Below are 19820 nucleotides of genomic sequence, written 5' to 3'. Positions count from 1 at the left end.
TATATACATGCACAGAGGCACATGTGTACACACACACTCACACACATACATACACACACACCACACACGTGTGGTTCATATTCCATGCCTGTGTGTGTATGTAAGGGGAATTTTCTGGGAACTTCTGGTTGTATGGCTGGAAATGCAATTCCAGAAGATGAAAGCATACTTACTGTCTGTGGGCCAGATGGCTTTAAAGATGGTTTGAGGCATGGTCTTGCGTGTTGGGGAGGGGTATCCTTTGCCCTGTCCTTTCCTTTCCTCTGTGGTCCATCTGCTACCTCTGAACCAGTCCTCGGGTACAGGGTACCCAGGGATGAGACTGTTGCTGATCCAGAGAGAGTATCAATCCTCCTGGCACAAGACCCGGGACCCCACTCAGATGAGGCAGAGGACTAGCCATGCTAGCTACCCTCCAACACCTCACGGCCCATCCACTGGTCACCATACATTATAGTTCTAGTGATGTGGGTCTGAAAGGAACATCAGAATGAAGGAAAAGACAAGCAGCTGAAAGACAACCTAGGGTGAGTCAGAGCCCAGAAACGCATCGTCAGGAGAGTTACAACTGCTGGAAATACAATAAATGGGGACATCAAGATGATGCTCTGCTCGCTGCGATTCGTGAGTGTTGTAAACTGTATCGCAAACAGCAAAAGCTAAAGGCTTTCCACGCTGCTCCCTTGTATGGGCCCTGTTTCTGGGGCACAAGGTAGAGAAGGACTTGGCCAGGAGAGGTAGCTGAAGAAGAGGACACAGGAAGCTGATTGAAGAGACCAAAGGCAGAGATTTTGAGATGTTGGTCCCCTGAGAATTGTCGGGGATCTGGGATTTGAGTGGGCTGTGCCTGTTTCCCTAGGACACTGGGTGGGGTGATGTTTTTATCTGTATGTGAAAGGAGGCTTGTATCCCGTGACAGAAGGGGGTGCACCTAGGTCATCCTGCTGCATGAGTCCAACCCCTCAGCCCCAGGGGCTGGCTCAAGAAGACTAGAATTCCCGGGGGAGCCAGAGACCCGGCGGCAGACAGTGCACAGAGTTAGAACTGAAAGGAACTGTTTCCAGTGTCGCAAGCACAGGGCTCCAGAAAGGGACCTTGTTCTGTGGGAAACCACAGAAAAAGAGACGGGTGTGATTGAGGAGGAAGGACTGTTGGTCTTGGGATGGGACTCCACACTCCAGCCAGAATGGGAGCAATAGACTGGGTAGAGGGTATAGACTTCAGCGATGTCGGAGCAGCCGGCAGCATGCCTGTCCCTTTTATCCCTTCTCGTAAAGATTTCTTTTCTTTGAAATTATGTGTCTCTGTGTGGGTATGCGTGTGTGAGTATGGATGCCTGCAGACACCCTGGATTCCCTGATTTTGAAGTTACAGGCTGCTGTGAGTTGCCCAGTGTGGGTACTGAGAACCTAACTTGGGTCTTCTGCAAGAACAGCAAGTGCTCCTAACCACAGTCATCTCTCCAAGCCCAGCAGGCCTGTCCTAACCTACGCAGTTGTACCCCATCTGTGGCCAGGACCACAGGCAAGTGCTTGTGCCCTGTTCTCCTGCAGCAACTAGGACGGCCCTAGCCGTGGCTCTGTTACTCAGTGTCTGGTCCTGGAGCTGAGTGTGACAAAGGGACGCCCACTATCAGAACACCTCAGGTCCACGGTACTCTCCCCCCATGCACTCCCTGACACCCCAACAGTCCTTCCCTATTTAAGTGTAGTTTCTTCCCCTCTCCTTTCTCTATCCTAGAATGACCCACAAAATAAAGACAAGTAACAAGGCCACCCAAAAACATTGTGCTGGGACTGGGAAGGACTTGAGAACAGAGGGCTTGGAGCCAGGCCATCCTGATTCAAGGACTGTCTCTGCCGATGACTGACCCTGTCAGTCCCTCATCCTGGGGCCTTGTTTCCCTCATCTGGAAAATGACATTAATAGTGATCATTAATTAATAGTGATTGGTCTCACATAACTTGTGGTGGGCGCTAAGTGAAGGGTGAAACAGAGATAGTGTCTCCTGTGTGAACTGGGCCAGCCAGCCTGAGGCCATGGTGGGGAAATCCCTCGACAACATGGAGACTGAAGGACTCCCCGTGCCTCCCTCACAATCCCCAGCTAGTGACCGCCCAGTGTCCTGCTCACCCCCGAGTCCATTCACCACACACGAGCCCTTTATATGTTGCCGCTTTTACTTCAATTTGAAGCAGATGGTTGCACACAGATGTGAACAGCTTTGGCCTCTGGAGCACAAGGAGCAGGCCTTGGCTTTGAATGTGCCCCTTCCCCCACATCCTGGCCCATTCCCCTGGTCCCTTCCTCCCTAAGTCCTCCTGCCTGTCCTGTCCACAGGCAGCTGCTCTCCAGCAGAGTGCTAACTTAAGTGTTAGCCTGAACCTGACCACTGGTGAGGCCCACCTGCTGGGCAGGGGCTGGGAGCAAGGACCTTCAGAAGATTTCCTTGGGGCATGTCCCAGGTGGGGTATGGGGCAATATTGCTTCTTTAGTCCCCCCCCCCCTTTCCTCCTCTCTCAGGAGGCTTGGTGTCCAAGAAGGAGCCAGGACCCAAAGAGTATCGGGAACAGGAGTCAGAGGTCTGGGTAGCTGATGGGAAGGGCCAAGGATCTCGGGCCCCACCTTCCACCAGCAGCCTGCTTGTCGTGGCTCTAGGAAGCTTAGGGCCCAGCACAGAGCGAGCACTGGCTTGGAGGGTTAAGTGCTTCTGATGGTCACCAGATGCCCACTGCTTGCATGGGTTCCTAGCAGAAGTGCTAATCCATCTTTGGCTTGAGGTGGACTTGGTAGGGCAGCAATGGTGTGGTTTTGTGCTGTTGGGGCTTCATCCATAATTTCCTTGGACGATCTCTGTAGAATCTTTGGCAATAGCCCGCCCCACCAGGCAGAAGGCAAAATCTGAAGTAACCCTGGATGGCAGGAGACGGAGAGGGAGGCCGGCGGCCCTTGTGCTGGTCCTAAGTGACCCTGAGAGATGGTGCACGGGCTGAGTATCTGGCAGCATCTTGAGGAAGACAAGGAATGAGGCTGGTCGTCTCCTGGTGGTCCCAGCTTTCTCCTCAGGCCCAACTGGGAAGAGACTCACAGTGGTGTCTGTGGTCTAGCCTGTGGCAGGTCACTCCTGAAAAGAAAAATATATCAGCATTATTCCTGTTCCTCCTGAGTTGGATGCTAACACTCACAGGACATTCTCTCAATTGTCATGGCTGCCCACAACGGGACATTAGATTTATATTGCCCAGCCAATGTTTCAGTCAAACAATAGGGCCAGATTTAGACCCAAGACTAGCAATCCCCATAGCATACACTGTCCTCTTTCTCCCCACTGAATTCTGCTGCCTTGAGGATACCAAACCCCTTTAATCCCAGGGACACCTGATGCTGATATCATGAACTCCAGAGTCACACCTCCAAGGTATATCAAAGTCAGCTCTCTACTGGGGGGTGCTGGAATGGGGGGAACAGCAGGGCTTCCCTGCAGGTTGGTTGGTTCCCATGGAATAATTGCCTGTTTGTCACTTTTACCATCTCCTCACCCTGTTCAGACAAGAGCACGTCATCACAAGTTCTGAGGCCTACTATAGCGGTGGCCTGTCACCTGCCAGCTGGGACACCTGGCACAGTCACATCTTAGGTGTCTTCCTCTGACAAGATGGCTCAGATGAAGGAAACCAATGATTCAATCCCTCCTTCATCAGAAATGAGAACGGGTCTGTAGAATCCTCACCCAGAAAACAACAGAATTCTGTGTATCTGAACATCACGAGGTGGAGACACAGAGGGCCCGGAGTCCCTACTGTGTTGCCTTCCCTGAGACATCTTGAGAATGGTGAGTTAGTGGGTCAGGCCGTCTCTATGTTCCAAGCTTCCAAGAAGGGACAGGCGAAGACGGCAAGCCAAGGGCACGCTGGGGGACCAGCCCTAGAGGATGGGGGATGGTCAGAATGAGTGCGGAGACTCATGAGGGATCCAAGGATCCATGCCAAAAGTACTCATAGACCTCGGTACCGCACACCCCTTGGTTCTGCAAGAATCCCGAGCAAGCCGTTCCTGTTGATGCTAAAGCAAAGCAGCTTTCAGGCACCGCTGTCATGCCAGGGCCCTTCTCACACGTCAAGGGTGAGCCACTGGAGGCAAAGTGGGAAGTGAGTGCTTCACACCGGCAATGCCAGGAGTTGAACCCAGATCATCCCTGCTTCTCCTGCCCACAGAAGCTGCTCCTGCTGAAGACTGCCTTTAAACAGCAAGGGAGCAGGAGCCAAACCATGAGGCTGGAGGGCTGCTAACCACAGACCTTTGTATGTCTGGCCTTGGAGGCCCCATGACACTGACAGGAGCATAGCCAAGATGTGGTCCAAGATCCAAAATAAGAGGTTGGAGCCAGGCTGCATACAGGGTCCAAGCAGGGTAAGTGAGCCAGGCCATGGGGGAGGAAGGCTGGTCCTGCTAATAGTGGCTAAGCAGGGGGAAAGGAAAAGTGAGAGGCCAGCAGGATCTTGATGTGGTTAATCCCAGGCTTATATTCTCCTGGCCCATTGGACATGGCTGGCCCCCACAGAGATCTGCTTTTTGTTACTGAGTCTGAGAAGAAGGATTAAGAAGCAGAAGGCAGGCCCCCGGGGATGGCACTGGGTCTGTGGTCCACAGCATGGTTTACAGCCACGTCATCCAGCTGACTGCCTGGGTGGACCCTGCCATGGACCGGAGCTGGAGCTCCTTCCTCATCTAGCTTGACTATGGTCTGGAGAAGGAGTGGAAGGCCGGGACCATTCTCCTGGCCCACACTGTGAAGGTGGCCAGGGCAGTCTGGCTCCAGCTACAAATCCAGCCAGTTCTCAAGACTGAGCTCACAATTGATGCCCAGCTCCCGGTATGCCCCAGACCAGCAAAGGAAGCTGACACTAGCTAGCTTCAGTGTTTAGTTGGTTTCTTCCTCTGGACCAATCAGTTGAGGCAGAAGGCAAGAAAGCAAATGCAATGGCATATTGTTGCTTTTGGCTCTTCTGGCAGGCCTGGTTTGATTGTTGTGATCCGATCAGTATAGCAGAATGAATGAGATCATCACAAACAAAGGTTACCCTTCCACCTGTCTCCTCATCTGGGGTCAGAACACCAGCCCCACGGGGGCCAGTGGATGCTCTGTTCACTGCTGTAGCCCAGAGCCCAGCACAACTCCAGCTGCGCTCTGTATTGACTGAGAACAACCCTCCTCAGTTGCACACGTCAGCTCACTGCAGCTCTCTCTTACCACAGGACATTCCTCCACTCTGGGGTGGAACTGTGTAACTGTGTAACTGTGTAACTGTGTAACTGTGACTGTCCTTTAGATAGGTTTCCCCCTGTGACCCTGAGCAACCTCAGCCTGCTCACTTGTCCCCTTTGTTGGCTTCTCCTTCTCCCCTCCTCTGACCGTGCATCTCTGCCCTTAAGTCCTTTCCTCTCTTCTCTTGACCACTAGTGTCAGGACCACTTTGGGGACATTAAAAATTAACTAAGCCAGGGAGATGGCACAAAGAAAAAAGGGGCTTGCCACCAAGCCTCGTGACCAACTTAAGTCTATCCCTGAAACCACACAGTGGAAAGAGCAGTGACTTTCGCAGGTTGTCCTCTGACCTTCATGTATGCACCTTTGCACACACATGTACACACATGTCTGCACACAAAATAAATAATTCCTATGTGAACATTTTGCCTGCATGCATGTTGGTGCACCACATGCATGCCTGGTGCTTACAGAGGCCAGAAGGAGGCACCGTTGCAGACTGGAGTTGCAGACTGTTGTGGTGCTAAGAACCAAACGCAGGTCCTCTGTGGGGGCATCCAGTGCTCTTAACCACGGAGCCATCTCTCCCGTCTCCATCTACCTCCTAAGTTTAAAAAGAATTCATTGTTCATCTTCTATGTCTACTTTAACCTACGTAATCTTCCCCCCCAACACACACTCTTTTCAACCTGTCCATTTTCCTAGCAATCTAGACAGTCTTCAACAGTCGAGAAAAGAGAGACCTAGGGAGTTTGAAATCTGGTCTGTGATTTTTTTTTTTAATTATTATACCTCCAAAACAGCAGGCAGGTTTCAGGCATCTTTTAAAAACTAAAATGCAATAGAAAAGCGGAGAGGTGAGAGAATTCCCTTGAGAGCTACCCTGGTCTGGCCCCCAGCCTTCCATGTTGGCTGCTGCTGCTGGAGTCAGGTGGACTGCAGGGCCTGGGCAGGCCAGTTAAGCTCTCCAACTAAGCCTCGCTTTCCTCATTTACAAATGTTACTTATTTGTGTGGGGGAGGCAGGGAGGGGGTGCACCACAGGGCCCGGGTGGCAGCCAGAAGACAACTTGCAGAAGCTGGGTCTCTCCTTCCTCCTGCGGTGGAACCTGGGTTCTAAGGCTTAGAGGCAACCCACCGGGAATGCTGAGCCATCTCGCTCGCTGCAGAAGTCAGAGAGCAACTGTTGCTGAGCCGGGACTTACAGATTTGTTCTCAGTCCAGGAGCTTCTGGCCTCCAAATTTCCCAGGGAACTGGAAACAGGCAAGAGTCAACCCATCTCCAGCCACTCTGTCCTACCCAACCTGGGCACCATGAAGCAGACAGAGAATTCAGGAGCAGGATGTGACACAGGACGCCTATCACGTCTGTGTGAAGGGGCACTGCCTGAGACGCCCTGATCTTCCCATGGCCTGGCAGGGAAGTGGGGGATTGAGGCTCAGTGCTGTCATTTTGAGAAAAGTGGCCATGTGCCAGGAACCTCACTTCATTCCATTGCTCACACTGACAAGAGACAAGCCTTGGGAAGTGTGTGTCACTGCATCCATTCGGCAGACGAAGACACAGAAGCCTGCATGGTCCACCCTGTGCTGTGGACAGAGCCTAGCCACTGGCCGCTCTGACATGCCAGTTTCCGACACTTGCCATCTTTGGGCCAATTAAGCAGCTAGTGACAGTGACGAACAGAAAGAGACTTATTAAAGGTGCAAAGAGGAATGAAAAACAGGTTCCGTGGCCCCCAAAGGGCCCTGACATGAAGTTTGGGTTTAAATAGAGAGGGCTGGGGGTGAACATAACAGATCAGTCCTGTGCAATCTGTGGTCCAGTCATCACCGTTACCTCAGCTCTATTCTCTCTTGGAAAAGTGCTCTGACAAGCTGTCAGAACTATGTGAAATCTCTTCCTGGGAGACAAGACTCCAGCCTTTTCCTTCTCCTGGCTGGGAGCTCAAGAGGCCTGGCACACCCAAAGTTAGGACCAGAGCCTACCAGGAGCCCCCAGGGCCCGCAGAGGACAGCCACGCCACGCTGACGTCTCTTCTCTGGCTGCCGATCTGTTGCTCTCTCAGAGCTCTGCCTGTGTCTCCTGAGCCAATTCTTTCTTGGCTTCTTCTATGTTTGTCTCTCTGTGTCTGTCAGTCTATCTGTCTTTCTTGGTACGGTGCCCTGCAAGGGCAGGGCTGGTCCAGGCAAGGCTATGGGGCCTAGCAGCTGCAGCTTCCCACTTTTCTCCAGTCCTGCAGCCCCCATCAGGACTGTTCCCTGAGGCACCAGGCTGGAGAGAAGCAGAGCTGGGTGGACAGAGCCCAGACTAGCGGGAAAGCCCCAGTCCTCAGTCTCCCCAAGTGGGCCTGACCCCACAGACACTCCATATACCTATGTACACCCTAATCCCTTTCTTTCTCCCAGTGGGAGACAACTGGGGAAATTCCAATTTCATGGGACTCAGTATTTTTACAGTCTGCCAGATAAAGGGAGGGTTACGGTGTCTCCTTGGAGACAGCCATCACTGTCAGATCAGTTACTTCTCTTGCCTCACATCATGGTTCTAGGGTACAGCAGACCCTAAGCCTGACCTACAGACACTCATCTCTTCACTAGTGAGCAGGACGTCAGGTCCCTGAGCCATCTGCCTGAGATGGCAATTACTGTGACTGCATCTCTCAACACCTCCCCTTCATAATCCTTCTCGCCAAGTGTCAGCAGGGGCAAGGAGGCAACGCCAGATAAACCAATCCATGCTGGCCAGAAGGCCTCTGCAAAGATCTCAGTCTGTACCCAAAAGATGCATGAGGGAGCCTGCCAGGCATAAAGCAGCACCAATGGGGCATGCATGTGTGCTTCTGCCAGTGTGTGTGTGTGTGTGTGCACCAGTGTGTTCGTGCCTGTGTGTGCATGTGTGTCTCTGTGTGTGTGTTGCAGTTGGGAAAAGCCAGGATCCCCAAGCAGCCCAAATAATCAGATGATTTCAGCAGAAGCAGTTGGAGTTCCATGCAAACACAGGGGGTTTGTTTGGGGCGGGCGAGGAGTCACTTCCTTAATTATTTAGTTTTTGAGACAGGCTCTCTCACTAATAGTCTTTGGTAGCCTCAAACTTGCTATATAGCAGAGAATGGCACTGAACTTTTGTTCCTCCTGCCTCTATCTCCCAATTGCAGGTATGAGTCAAGACTCCTTTTTCTGTGATGCTGGGTGTCAAACTCGGAGTTTTCTGCATGTTAGACAAACACTACTGACCGAACTACCCCTAGCTTGAAAATGCAGTTTTAACAAGATACCCTTTTTCTTGTCTCGTCTAAATACACCCACGCCTTAGCGAGAATCTGGAGCCGCTGTGGGATGTGGGTACCGGTAGGGTCATCTTCTCATTAAGGCTTTTTATTCCCTGACTCTTTATCAATTACACCGTAAAAGGAGGCTCCAACGACACTAAGGAAAGGTTGAGAATGAGATGAGGGAAGTGACTCTTTCCTTCCTTTCATAGATGTCCGTGTGTGTGTGTGTGTGTGTGTGTGTGTGTGTGTGTGTGTGTGTCAGAGAGCAGGGGAGGGGGAGGGACCTGCCCAGCAGGCAATACAATATAGAGGTTAACGGTGCCAAGCAGTGGCATCAGAAAGTCTGTGTTTGAATTCTGAGATCCATTCGACTACCTGTACCTAAGCAAGTCAGCTGACTCTTCCTGGGCAAGTCAAGGTCAAGGCCATGAGCATCACCCGTCTGCACAGGTCCCTTGGTCCCTGCCCCTTATGGGACTCTTTGCCCTAACACTAAACGGACTCTGCTTCTGGGCTCTTCACCATTACCATTCTCCTTCTTCCCTGGCTGTGTGGCCCTGGTCACCTCTGTCCCTGCTCCCAGAGCTGGCCTTGCTGCAACAGGTTGTTTCTGTGTCACTGCATCAATCCCAGGCACCTGGGAGTCCAGGTCACAAGGTCTGCATCTACGACAAACTCCTGTCCAGGAGAGCCCTCCTCTGCATTGTTAGATATCACTTTTGTGTCATTTAGCTCTGATCGCCAGGGTGGGGCCTCTGTTTTTTTGTTTTTTGTTTTTTGTTTTTTAATTCACTGAAGTATTCCTAGAACCAAACCCAGCAGAGCAGGGCACTTACTTAGGTTTAAATAAAGTGCAGGGCCCTTTTGGTCATCTTCATCATTCTCTACATAGGGATCTAATAAGACTGAAGTAAAAATTTTATGGGCTGGTCCTATAGCTCAGTAAGCAAGCGCTTGCCTAGCATGTACAAAGCCCCAGTCCCATGCCCAGCATGGCAGAAACCGGCTGGATTGGAACTGTCTGTAATCTCAGCTCTAGGGAGACGAAGACAGGAGGTCATACTCCACCAGACAGCAAGTTTGGAGTTACATGGTTCAAAATGTAAATACGTATAAGTTAAAATTAACACGTGCAGGTGGAGGAAGGTACAAAGTGGTCCACCCTTTGCAAAGAATCCTTCTGGTACCAACCCATGTCCTTCCTGTTCAGGGTGTTAGGGGCCAGGAGAGCATCAGCACCTGGGGTGGTGGGAGGGGGACTCCCAGAAGTGGCTGTCACCACTCCAAGGTGGGCTCTGAATGCCTTGTTCCTTGTGGTGGCACTCATGTGTCTCTGTCCTCCCTGCCACCGTGCAGCCATTTCTAAGGCCCCTGATGGACGGAGGGCTTATAAAACCATCAGTCAGGAAACCTCCATCTGATCCTGACAGATGTGCCGCACATCTGGCATGGACACACACACACACACACAGAGAGAGAGAGAGAGAGAGAGAGAGAGAGAGAGAGAGAGAGAGAGAGAGAGAGTGCACTATCACACTATCAACAAAGAGAAAGTTGGACTTGAGTTTTCTTCCTCTATCAGAATCAAGTTCTTGGGAAACACCCCAGGCTAGTCTGACACTTGGCTTCTGGTCACTTTTCAGATGGAGCAGCCATGCCCTCCAGGGCCCCTTCTGATTTGCATTTCAGAAAATCTTTTTCACAGCCCTTGTGCCCTCCTGGCCCCCTGGTCTCTGGGCAGCTGTATCTGCATTTTGGGAGGAAGGTGCTGCCTGCTGAAGGCAAGAACCAGAGCTCAGGGCATGCACAAACAGCTGTGCTGAAATACAGGCTCCTAGCCCCGGAACGAACACTGCTAGGTGGTCCAAAGAGAGGAGTGTATCAAGGGTGGCAGTAACCTGGTGTAGCACCCTGCGTAAGTCCTGCCCAGCCCTACCCTGTGGAGACCACGGGGAAGATTGTGTCATCTTGAGCCTGCAAACAATAGAAATCTCAAAGGGTGGTGGGACTTAAAAAAATGTGAGAGGATTTGGCAAACTGTAAACAAGTATCACTATCTGTAAAGAGCCACGAGGTCCCTGGGGAGCTGGCCACCCACGTTTGAGGGACCTGAATGTCACCAGCGGAAAATGGGGCTGTGGCACCAGCTTTGTAAGGACACAGGTAAGATTAAAGAAGCCAGGGAAACAGTTTTCTGTCACTGTGGCCGGGACTGTAACACTGGTTGGCTCCACAAAGAAGAAAAACACCCTGTCACAACTGGAGTCAACTCTCCTGGGCTGGGCTATGTGGGGTCTGCTCGGCTGCCCTCCCAGCAGACAAGTCCGGATGCTTTTCTCAGGTTCAATGGGAACAACTCCTCAGGGAAGGAGGGATCTATCTAGGACAGACTGCACTAATGAAAAGAAGCCGTCATTCTGGTCCTGTTGAGAATGAAGTGCCTTGAAACTATGGCAGCCACTGTGTAAGTCATGGGGAGCAAAGGAAAAGAAGCCTGGATTCCCAGAGCAGGACAGGCTGTTCTCCAGGACTCATGAAGAAACTGGAGGAGAGGTGGGGGGGGGGGCTTCCCAGAGGAACTGAGCCTTCCTCAATGGGTCAAAGTAAGGCAGAGTGAGATCAAATGGCTGGGAACACAGTTATAATAAACAAGCAAGCATGTGCACGAAGCAGGAGCTCTTGGCCAGGCGCTCTGTGAACACTGAGATACAAGGGACAGCCAGGTGGCTGTGTCTGGGTCAACAGGGGTCAGGGTATGGACAGTAGGGTGTTCTGTTGAGTCTGACCTATGCCTATGGAGAATATGTGGGGGCTGTGGATTGAACCCTGGCCCTCTGGAAGATGAGCCAGTGCTCTTAACCTCTGAAACCACTCTCCAGCCAAGCCTGAGACTCTTGAACAAGATCTCATGGTCCCCAAAGCACCACTGAGACCCCGACACCCCCTCCCCCAGAAGCCACACAGGGAGGGCCCAAGGGCTGGCGCCAAGCCTCTCTGGACATGAGATTAATGACCCTGAAATTATGATAAAATAAACGTTTGGTCCTGCCCTGTCTGCCCAAGTGAAGGTGGGTGGAAAACAGTGGGAAAGACAGGAAGAAAGGGGTGAGGGCTTTGAAGAAAGCACAGAAGAAATGGGACCCAAATGGGAGGTTTGGGGAAAGCAAGCCACTGGCAGTCACTTCGTACTGCTAAGTGAGGGGCCTGCTAGCTCTGGGGTCTGAAGGGACAGCAGGAAGGGAGCTAATGACAGAGAAATGCAGGGACCTGAGGAAGGAAAACCCTGTCCCCTGTCCCCTGTCCCCTGCCCCAAACCCATCACAGCACTAATACCAGAAGCACACTCTGGCCATCCACTCTGAGGCAGTCTTGACCCCATTCCCTGTCCCGAGGGGTACCAGAAAGACAGGAATCCCTCCTTGCTTCTCTTTCTTTTTATCCCAGCTGCCAGTTCTGCCCCAGGATCCCACAGCCCAGGACAGGCCACCTGGTGACTGTTCCCAGAAGGTGCCCAGATTCTGAGCAGACATGTCCCAGAAGCCTTTGGCGACAGTGGCGGCAGCCGGTTCTTTAAAAAGGCCTCACGTCATGCCTCAGTCAGCTGTGGGGGCCCAGGCACTGGGGTGTTTACGGCTACCACTGTTCTCCCAAAAGCTCCTCTGTGCCGCCCCTCTGATGAGCCAATGGATGTGTCTCTGTCTCTCCCTCCTCTGTCTTCTGCAGGTCTCACCCCAGCCCCTGCAGACACAGTGCTTGCTTCTTCTGGAAGCTGGGGTCAGTCAGGGTAACAGTGGGATGACTTTGCAGCTCAATGCTACTATTTGGTTAGAACTCCAACCATGACAAGTTAGGACCAGGCCACACTTTTGAAGATGACCTCAGCAATTACAGGTCAGGACCTGGCCACGCTGATCCAGACACACATCCAGACAGACACACGTGCACGTACACAAAGACAAAAGTTAACATTAGAGTATCTTCCTCACTTACCTCTGGACAATATTTCCTTTCTTTTTGAGACAGGGTTTCTCCCTGAACCTTGTCATTTCATTGTCACATGCTGCCACACTCAGTTTTTTATGAGTCTACTGGGGTGGGAACGCTGGTCCTCACCTTTTCATAGCAAGCCCTTTACCCATTGAACCACCTCCTTAGCTACTGTCCTCCCATTAGACTCCCTGACCCTCTTGCTTGCCTGTCTCTTCCAGCTCAGAGGAAAACAGTCCACTATTCCCAGGATTAACAGCTTTGAGCTTTAAAAAAAAAAAAGCTGTCAGTATCCTAAGAACTAATTAGGTGGCCTTCAGGTACTCCAAAGAAGTAAGAAATGACACCTGGTGTCAAAAGAGGAAGAAACAAACACTGAAAGCAAACAAGGGGGTGGCGGTGGGGGTGGGGGTGGGATAAAAACCAGAGATACAAAGTCAAGAGCAAACAGCGGCGCCTGAGAAACACGAACTGCAGCCGCCAAGTTTTACGGCATCCAGCCCTGTTATTCATAAGCGAGTTTCCTCTCTCACAAAGAACCTTTTGCACGGTTTTCGCTGCTGCCTCCAAACCAGCTGCTCGCGCTGTTGTATCCTGAGTGATGATGAGGTTCTGAAAGGGCTTTCTGGGAACAGATGGCCAGGGGAGAGCTGGGGAATGTGCCAGCGGAGGGCTGGGCGAGCTGCCAAGGCCTGCGGTGACTGAGTTCTTGGGCTTCCAGCTCGCGTGCTTTCCCTGCCCTCTGCCCTCCGTGGCGCCAGCAGGCCTTCCCAGCGAGCGCTCGGAACATCTGGAGTCTGGGGTTGCCAGGAGGGGGGGCGGACGGCCTGGGAGGGGGGACCCGCTGTTCCTGCGGAGCTCCCATAGACTTGCAGGCAGGCAGGCCTCTCCCAGCAGCTAATCAAAACCACAGCACCGAATGGGAACCAGGCGGCGCTCCCAGCTGCAGCCGGAGGCCGCCAGGCGACTTAACCCGGTGTCAGGCCTCACTGGCGGCGCAGCCCTGGGGGTACTCGGAGCTGATGACACCCCCTCCCCCGCCCCGAATCCAGGCCCACCCCACTCCTTGCCACCACCAGCGGGCTATTGGCTCCCTGCAGCTAAATGGAACCTCCACGTGCTGCAGATGCCTATTTACATAAGGGCTCCAAGTGGGTATAGCACAGGACATAGAGTGCAGGCTGGGGGGTGGGGGTGGGGGGCACTCCTGGGCAATCTTCAGGGGAAAAAGAGCTTGCGGGTTTTCAACCAAAGAAAGGGAAACCTAGTTCCTAACCCTAAGGCACATGGCTTTCTCTTGGCCTCAGTTTCCCTTCTGTGCAATGGGGGTCAGGGGGCACTGCTTCAGGAGTATTACTGACAAGGGGTAGAGATGGTAGATACAGTGCTTGGTGCACACTATACCTCACCATATGGTTGGTGTCTGTTGATGGCGGTCTGTTTATTGGCATTCTTTTGAGCCAAATGTTGCCTAGATTTCTTGATATAGATCCACGCCCTTTGAAATCGAGGATTTATGGACTGGCTGCTTGCTGGCCTCACTTTAAAGGGCAGGATCAGCGCTTCAGATTCAAGTGCTAGAGATTCAAGAATCCCTAACCTGAAAGATCCCCATCTGTCCACCCTGGGTACCTTCCCTTTCTTGAGATGTTCCTTCCTGGGGCTAAATATGAACTTGTCATTTTGTGGCTGTACATTCAGAGATTCCCTTTCTGAGAAAAGGGAAACCCCTTCTGACACAGGGTTTTGTTTAATCTCTTCAGCAAGGCAGAAAGGAAGGTATGATGTTCCTGCTTTATGGGGGAGACCTTTGGTCCTGGGGACCAAAGAGGTTAAGTAACAAATCCAGAGTCACCAAGAAGGAAGTACGAATGCCAGGATTTAACACCTTGTCCCGTCCCCAAATCCTGTTTTGTTTACTTCACAATTAAGCATGCCAGAGAAGGCAGCACCCATGAGAGGTGTAGAGCTCTGGGGGGGGAGGGGTGCGGGGGGGGCGTTTCACTCCAACTCTACACAGCCTCCTCCTGAAGCATCCATATCCTAAGTACAGTGAGTCCTTGCAACAGAGCCGGGTCTCGTGTCTGGGCATGCAGGGCAGTTGCTTTTTTTTCTTGCCCAAGGCTCTGAGTCTCTCTATTCACACCCAGCACTACAGGGTGAAAGGCAGAGTTCTGATCCACAGAGCTGGGGTAGCAGCACCCCAGCCTCTACCCGACCTCAGACCACCCAAGTAACATCACAGGCCACTGCAAGGAAAGCCGGCCAGAGCTCACCTGGGAGGCTTCCCAGCTAATGATCCCTCCAAGCCAGGCCTTGCCAGACTTGTGGCCTAACGGTGTCAAATGTGAGAGAAGAAACAGCAGCTGAGAGGAGGCTCCATGTTGGAACAGCTGGCGACAAACATCTATGTAATTGGAATGCCAGAAAAAATAAATTGCATCCATTTTTATGACTGGAAGGGAATTGGGTGGTAGTTTCCCACCCACCTCTCTCTCTCTCTCTCTCTCTCTCTCTCTCCCCAGCATAGATGGACTCCACAGACTTTGAGAGCGAATGGCATTTAACTCAATGACTTAGCCTAGAGGATCTGGACTTGAGAGCTCGCTGGCATGCCTGAGTTCCATGTGGGTAGTAATCAGTGCCTTACAGAGGGGGACAGCCAGGCACAGCATCAGTGACCACTCATGTGGCAGGCTGGGGTAGACTAAGCTAGGCCAGTGCCCCCAGTGGAGAGCTGGACCCAGGCTAGGAGGGGCTTCTTGAGACTCTGTCACACACCTGCCACACACCTTCAGGCTCTGTGAACAGCCCACAAAACCCATGGTCCAGAGCTTAGCCACCTAGACACGAAGCAGCCCTGGAGGAGCAAAGCTTACACTAACTCTCCTCTCTTCCCCACTGACAACCCCCCCCCCATCATCTGCCCTTGGTCTGTTCCCAGAATTGATATTACACGGCTCTATTATTGAGACGACGGTCTTTCAGAGGACAGAGTCTGGTGCCCCACCTGCTATCTCTTTAAAGAGCTTCCCTCTTCTCCCAGATGGCAGTAAACAGCAGAAGGATTAAAGCTTTGCCTGCTTAAGAGGTCACAGATGCCAGGGCACCCACACTCAAGAGACTCCTCCCCATTTCCTTAGCCCTACAGGCTACACAGGCAGGCTGGCACCCTGAGTTCCTCAATGGAGTGAGGGCTACTTACCCTACCATCCCACCCCACCCCTCTGCTGTGAGCAACTAAGGCAGGGCCTCAATGGTACTTCATTACCAAGACTCAAAAAAAACTCTTATCGAGGTCAGCAGGAGACAATGTTACTGAGTTACTTGTAATCTCTGGAAGAAAATGTTCTAGACTAAGGATACAGGCTCTCCTATTCCCATAGGAGGAGGAAGATGCACAGAGACCAGTTATGAAGGGACAGGTCTGTCCCCCTTCCAGTTCTCCACCCTCCTCCTTCTGAGAGGCCCCCAGAAACTGCCACCAGAGAGACAGAAGCTACGGGAGTGTGGCGCAGGGCCAGGTGCTTAGCTGCTCTTCTCTCCAGCACAGCAGACTTGGGACAGTTACTCCACAGAGCCTTTCCTCCCCCAGTCCTATCTCTCTGCTGAAGGGCCTCTGACAAGGCTCTCAGCACTGCTAAGGCTTATGCATTGGGTGAGAACTCGAAGCTAAACAGGAAGAGTGGCTGATGAAGGGCTGTGATGGATAGAGACTGAGGCCTGGGGAGTGAGCAAAACTCGGTGCTGATTCTGGTCTTAATACAGACAGTGGCAGGGTGGCTCATGGGGTGGGTGGGTCAGGAGCCCTGGACTCAGGCTCTCAAACCGATATCCTGAAGGAGGATCACCCAGCCCCCGTCTTGGGGACATGTTTGCTCATAGAGTCATCTCCCAGTTCAAACTGTCACCAGTCACGTTGGCCAGGACCTCCAGCATCTCAGGCAGAGCTGACATCTGCTCTCAGGCACAGCAGTCTCCATCCAGGGCCCCTCAGCCTTACTCAGCCTCTTGCTGTCCTTCCTGGTGGTCTCACATCTTAACTATTCTTTCCACTTAAGGCTTTGGGGGGCCGGGGGGCTCACTCTGTAGCCAGGGTTGGCCTGAAATTCTTGGCAATCCTCCTGCCTCAGCTCCCAGAGTGCTGAGCTGGGATTACAGGTATGAGCCATCTTGCTAGACACCACGTGAGCCTTTAAACATGAGCTGAGTCAGGCGGCCCGTGAGACCACTCAGAGGGTAGAGGCACTTGCTACCAAGCCTGATGAACTGAGTTTAGTCCCTGGACTTTATGTGGGAGTAAAGGAAGAACCAGCAAGCTGTCCTCTGTTGACCTCCACGTGCATAGCACAGTCCCTCCCCGCCTCTGTGAATTAATTTTCTAAATGCAAATGAATGGTAATGGGATTTCAACATGTGCCCTCAATTACATGTATTGGAAACTCAACTCCAAATCTCATGTGCCAATAATATGGAGGCAGGGACTTGTGGGAGTTAATTATATGTCATGAGGTCATCAAGGTGGATACCTCGGGACAGTACTGGCTTTGTAAGTGGGAGAGAAACTTGATCTAGCATGCTTGCTATCTGACTGTGTGATCCCCTTGACCAGGCAAGATAGATAAAACAAGAAAGTCCATATCAGAAACCAACACTGGACTGACTATTGAACTACCCAGCTCCAGAACCAAGAGCTAAAGAAACTTCTGTTCGTCAGAAACTACCCAGCCTCCAGTACAGGGACAAAGGCAGAGGGTAACTGTGAAGCCCAAGGGACATGAAAGGGCAGACAAACAGCCATGACTTGGCCTTGGTAGGAAGGGGCTGGGAGGTGAGTGTAGCCTGAGATGGTCAGCTCGTTTTCCACGGAGGAACAGCAAGGGCCCCTCGTGTTTCTGAGCTGCCCATAAGCCAAGTGGAGGGCATACTTTCCTGATGTCACTCAGTACTTGACAAATAGGGCCATGACTCTATCCCAGAGCCTTCTGGGGGCTGATGCTCATAACAAGCCCAGGCCATGGAGGACTACTCCAGTCCCAAAAAGGGCAAAGCAGACACCTGCACGCAAAGTTCCAGATCTTACCCCTGTACTCTAAGGCCTGACAGGGCTCTGAGCAAGTCTTCCCAATCCTCCCACCTGCTGAACAGACTCAACTATATCCATCCCTGGCTTCCTGGTGTCCTCTGATGGCTGAGAAGAACAAGAATTCTTCCTTAAATGTTGTCTTTTTAATTCTGATTATTCTTGGCTTCCAAATCCTCCAACCACAATGTCCTGTTGCCACTAGGTGGCAGGGACAGTGTGGCAAACTATTTTGCATCTATACCCCCATGTCTGTCACAAAAGAGGGTCCTGTACAGGGAGTAGGTATACAGAGAAAGACTTTAAGATCCCTTCCATCCCATGTTTAAGGACTCCTGCAGTGGTCACATGCCCTAGAGAGGTGCTGTATATACCCGCTGAAGCAGGAAGTGTCCTTTGGAGCCTGCCAATGTCCCAGGCTGTGACAATGTCCCTGGAGCTGAATCACAGCCTCTGTCCCCTTTTGCCACATGAGGCTTTTCAACGAGGTAGTTCTGCACATAAGAAGGGGGAAGTTGGGCCTGGGAAGCACACCCTGGAGGCCACGAGAGCCAAGGAGACCAGTGAGGGTCATTACTTTAAGTGGATAGGGCATATCTAAAGATGCGTTCCTGTTCAGACCTTTGCAAACCGCTCCCCATCCCCCACCCCAACCCCTACCCCTACCCCAGAGCAAAGGGAAGGCCCCCTTCAACCAGTCACCAAGCAGGCAGGTCCGCCCTCCTTTTGGCGACCCATGAACACAACATTTTATCTTTCAGGTGGCCCTAAGTGGGTGCCCCACTAGTTGCAGCTGTCAAGGAAGCTGGACAAGTCAGGAAATAGGTCTCAACTGCTAGGTGACAGACAGGGCTGTCAGATAACTCCATCTCCTCATTTACACCACAGGGAGGTCTCTATGGTTTCTTAGCCTTGAGGTGATTTCCCAGGGCTCCAAATGCTTGGCTCTGTGGGGCATCCTCACTGCTGTCCTTTCATCCCTGGTTCTCTGGCTGGGGCTGGAGTGTCCTGTCTACTCCAGTCAAAGGACCAGCGGAGGGAGGGGCCTGGTGCTGCCTCAGAGTAGACTGTGGAGGGGTGTAAAGAGGTGAGGAGGGGAGAGAGGAAGGGAAGGAGCCTGCCCAGGCTGCCTAGCTGCACCACTAAGGGACACACACCAACAGCTGAATGCCAGGGGAGTTCACCAAGAGTTTACCAACCTCCTTTGTCACAGAGCACGCGGCGTGGAGCCATCAATCAGGCCTTCATTTACCCATGTCACTCTCCCAAGGAAAGCAGGAAAGCTGGCCCCGGAGTGGCCGGTGGCGCTTCCTCTCTCACCCACTTGATGAGGGCCTCTCCTAATTGGCCCTGCTAAATCACTCCCAGGAATGCACTGTGCAATTAGGGCTGGTAGCACCCCCTAAGGAGGGCCTCCCTGGCTGGGGCCTCAGTGGCCTCTGGGAAATCAGGGCAAGCTATAGGTTCCCTGGGGGGGAGGGGCAGGCCAAAAGGATGGAAGCAGGGAAGGATTGGATGAAGGGCACCAGAGTTCCCTGGACCTCTTGAGCATCTCAGACAGAGTGCATCCCACTGTCTTTCTCCATGCATTTCAGGGGAACAGATCCAGAGAGCTACAGCCACTCTGCTAAGTACTGGACCCTGATTGGGTATCTGGAAGCACCAAGCGGGTAGGAAACTATGGTTATGCCCAACCCTTTTTCTCCTCCACAAATTTCCTTAAATGTATCAGGCTTAATGCAGGCTGTCTGCTCCACCCACCCCCAGTGATGTCCCTGCTTCGTCTGCCTGGCAGCCTCTTAGCTGTCCCACTGGTCCCAGCCCAAATGCCACTTCCAACAAGATGTTCTGCCCAGCTCCCCTGGGCAGGAGAATTACTGTGAATCTTCCATCTGGCCTTCCCACACCCCAGGAGAGTCCACACTATCCCTTCCGCTTGGTCGTACAGGATAGCTTTCTGACCACCCTATCAATACTGCGTGGCAAGTTCATACCCCTGCCCAACTTTCTCAGTGAATCTCTCCCTACTGAATAAATACCATCCTTCGCCCTCGTGCCCAGCTTCATACGACTCCCCAGACAAAACCACATTCCCCAAACCCACAGATAGCCTCTCCTGGGCTACCACCTATTTGGGGACATCTCATCCTGACAGAACATCTGTCAGGGCCACACAGATCATTTAAGCCTCACATCACATAGGAACAGGA

General features: G+C 52.3%; 1 protein-coding gene across 1 annotated transcript in view; it reads right to left on the bottom strand.

The window, feature by feature from the left end:
• Positions 1-2162: 2162 nt before the first annotated feature.
• Positions 2163-19820, bottom strand: part of Atoh8 (atonal bHLH transcription factor 8) — a 30325-nt gene continuing 12667 nt past the window's right edge. The window contains exon 3 of the mRNA XM_021164863.2: positions 2163-3124. Within this exon, the coding sequence (XP_021020522.1) occupies positions 3119-3124 (6 nt within the window). The 3' untranslated portion in view covers positions 2163-3118. The remainder of the gene's footprint in view (positions 3125-19820) is intronic.

Source organism: Mus caroli, unplaced genomic scaffold, assembly GCF_978045245.1.
Source record: "Mus caroli unplaced genomic scaffold, Mus_caroli_1 scaffold_7, whole genome shotgun sequence".
NCBI lineage: Eukaryota > Metazoa > Chordata > Mammalia > Rodentia > Muridae > Mus > Mus caroli.
Note: the sequence above shows the minus strand (reverse complement) of the source record. Positions and strands in the feature narration are given on the sequence as shown.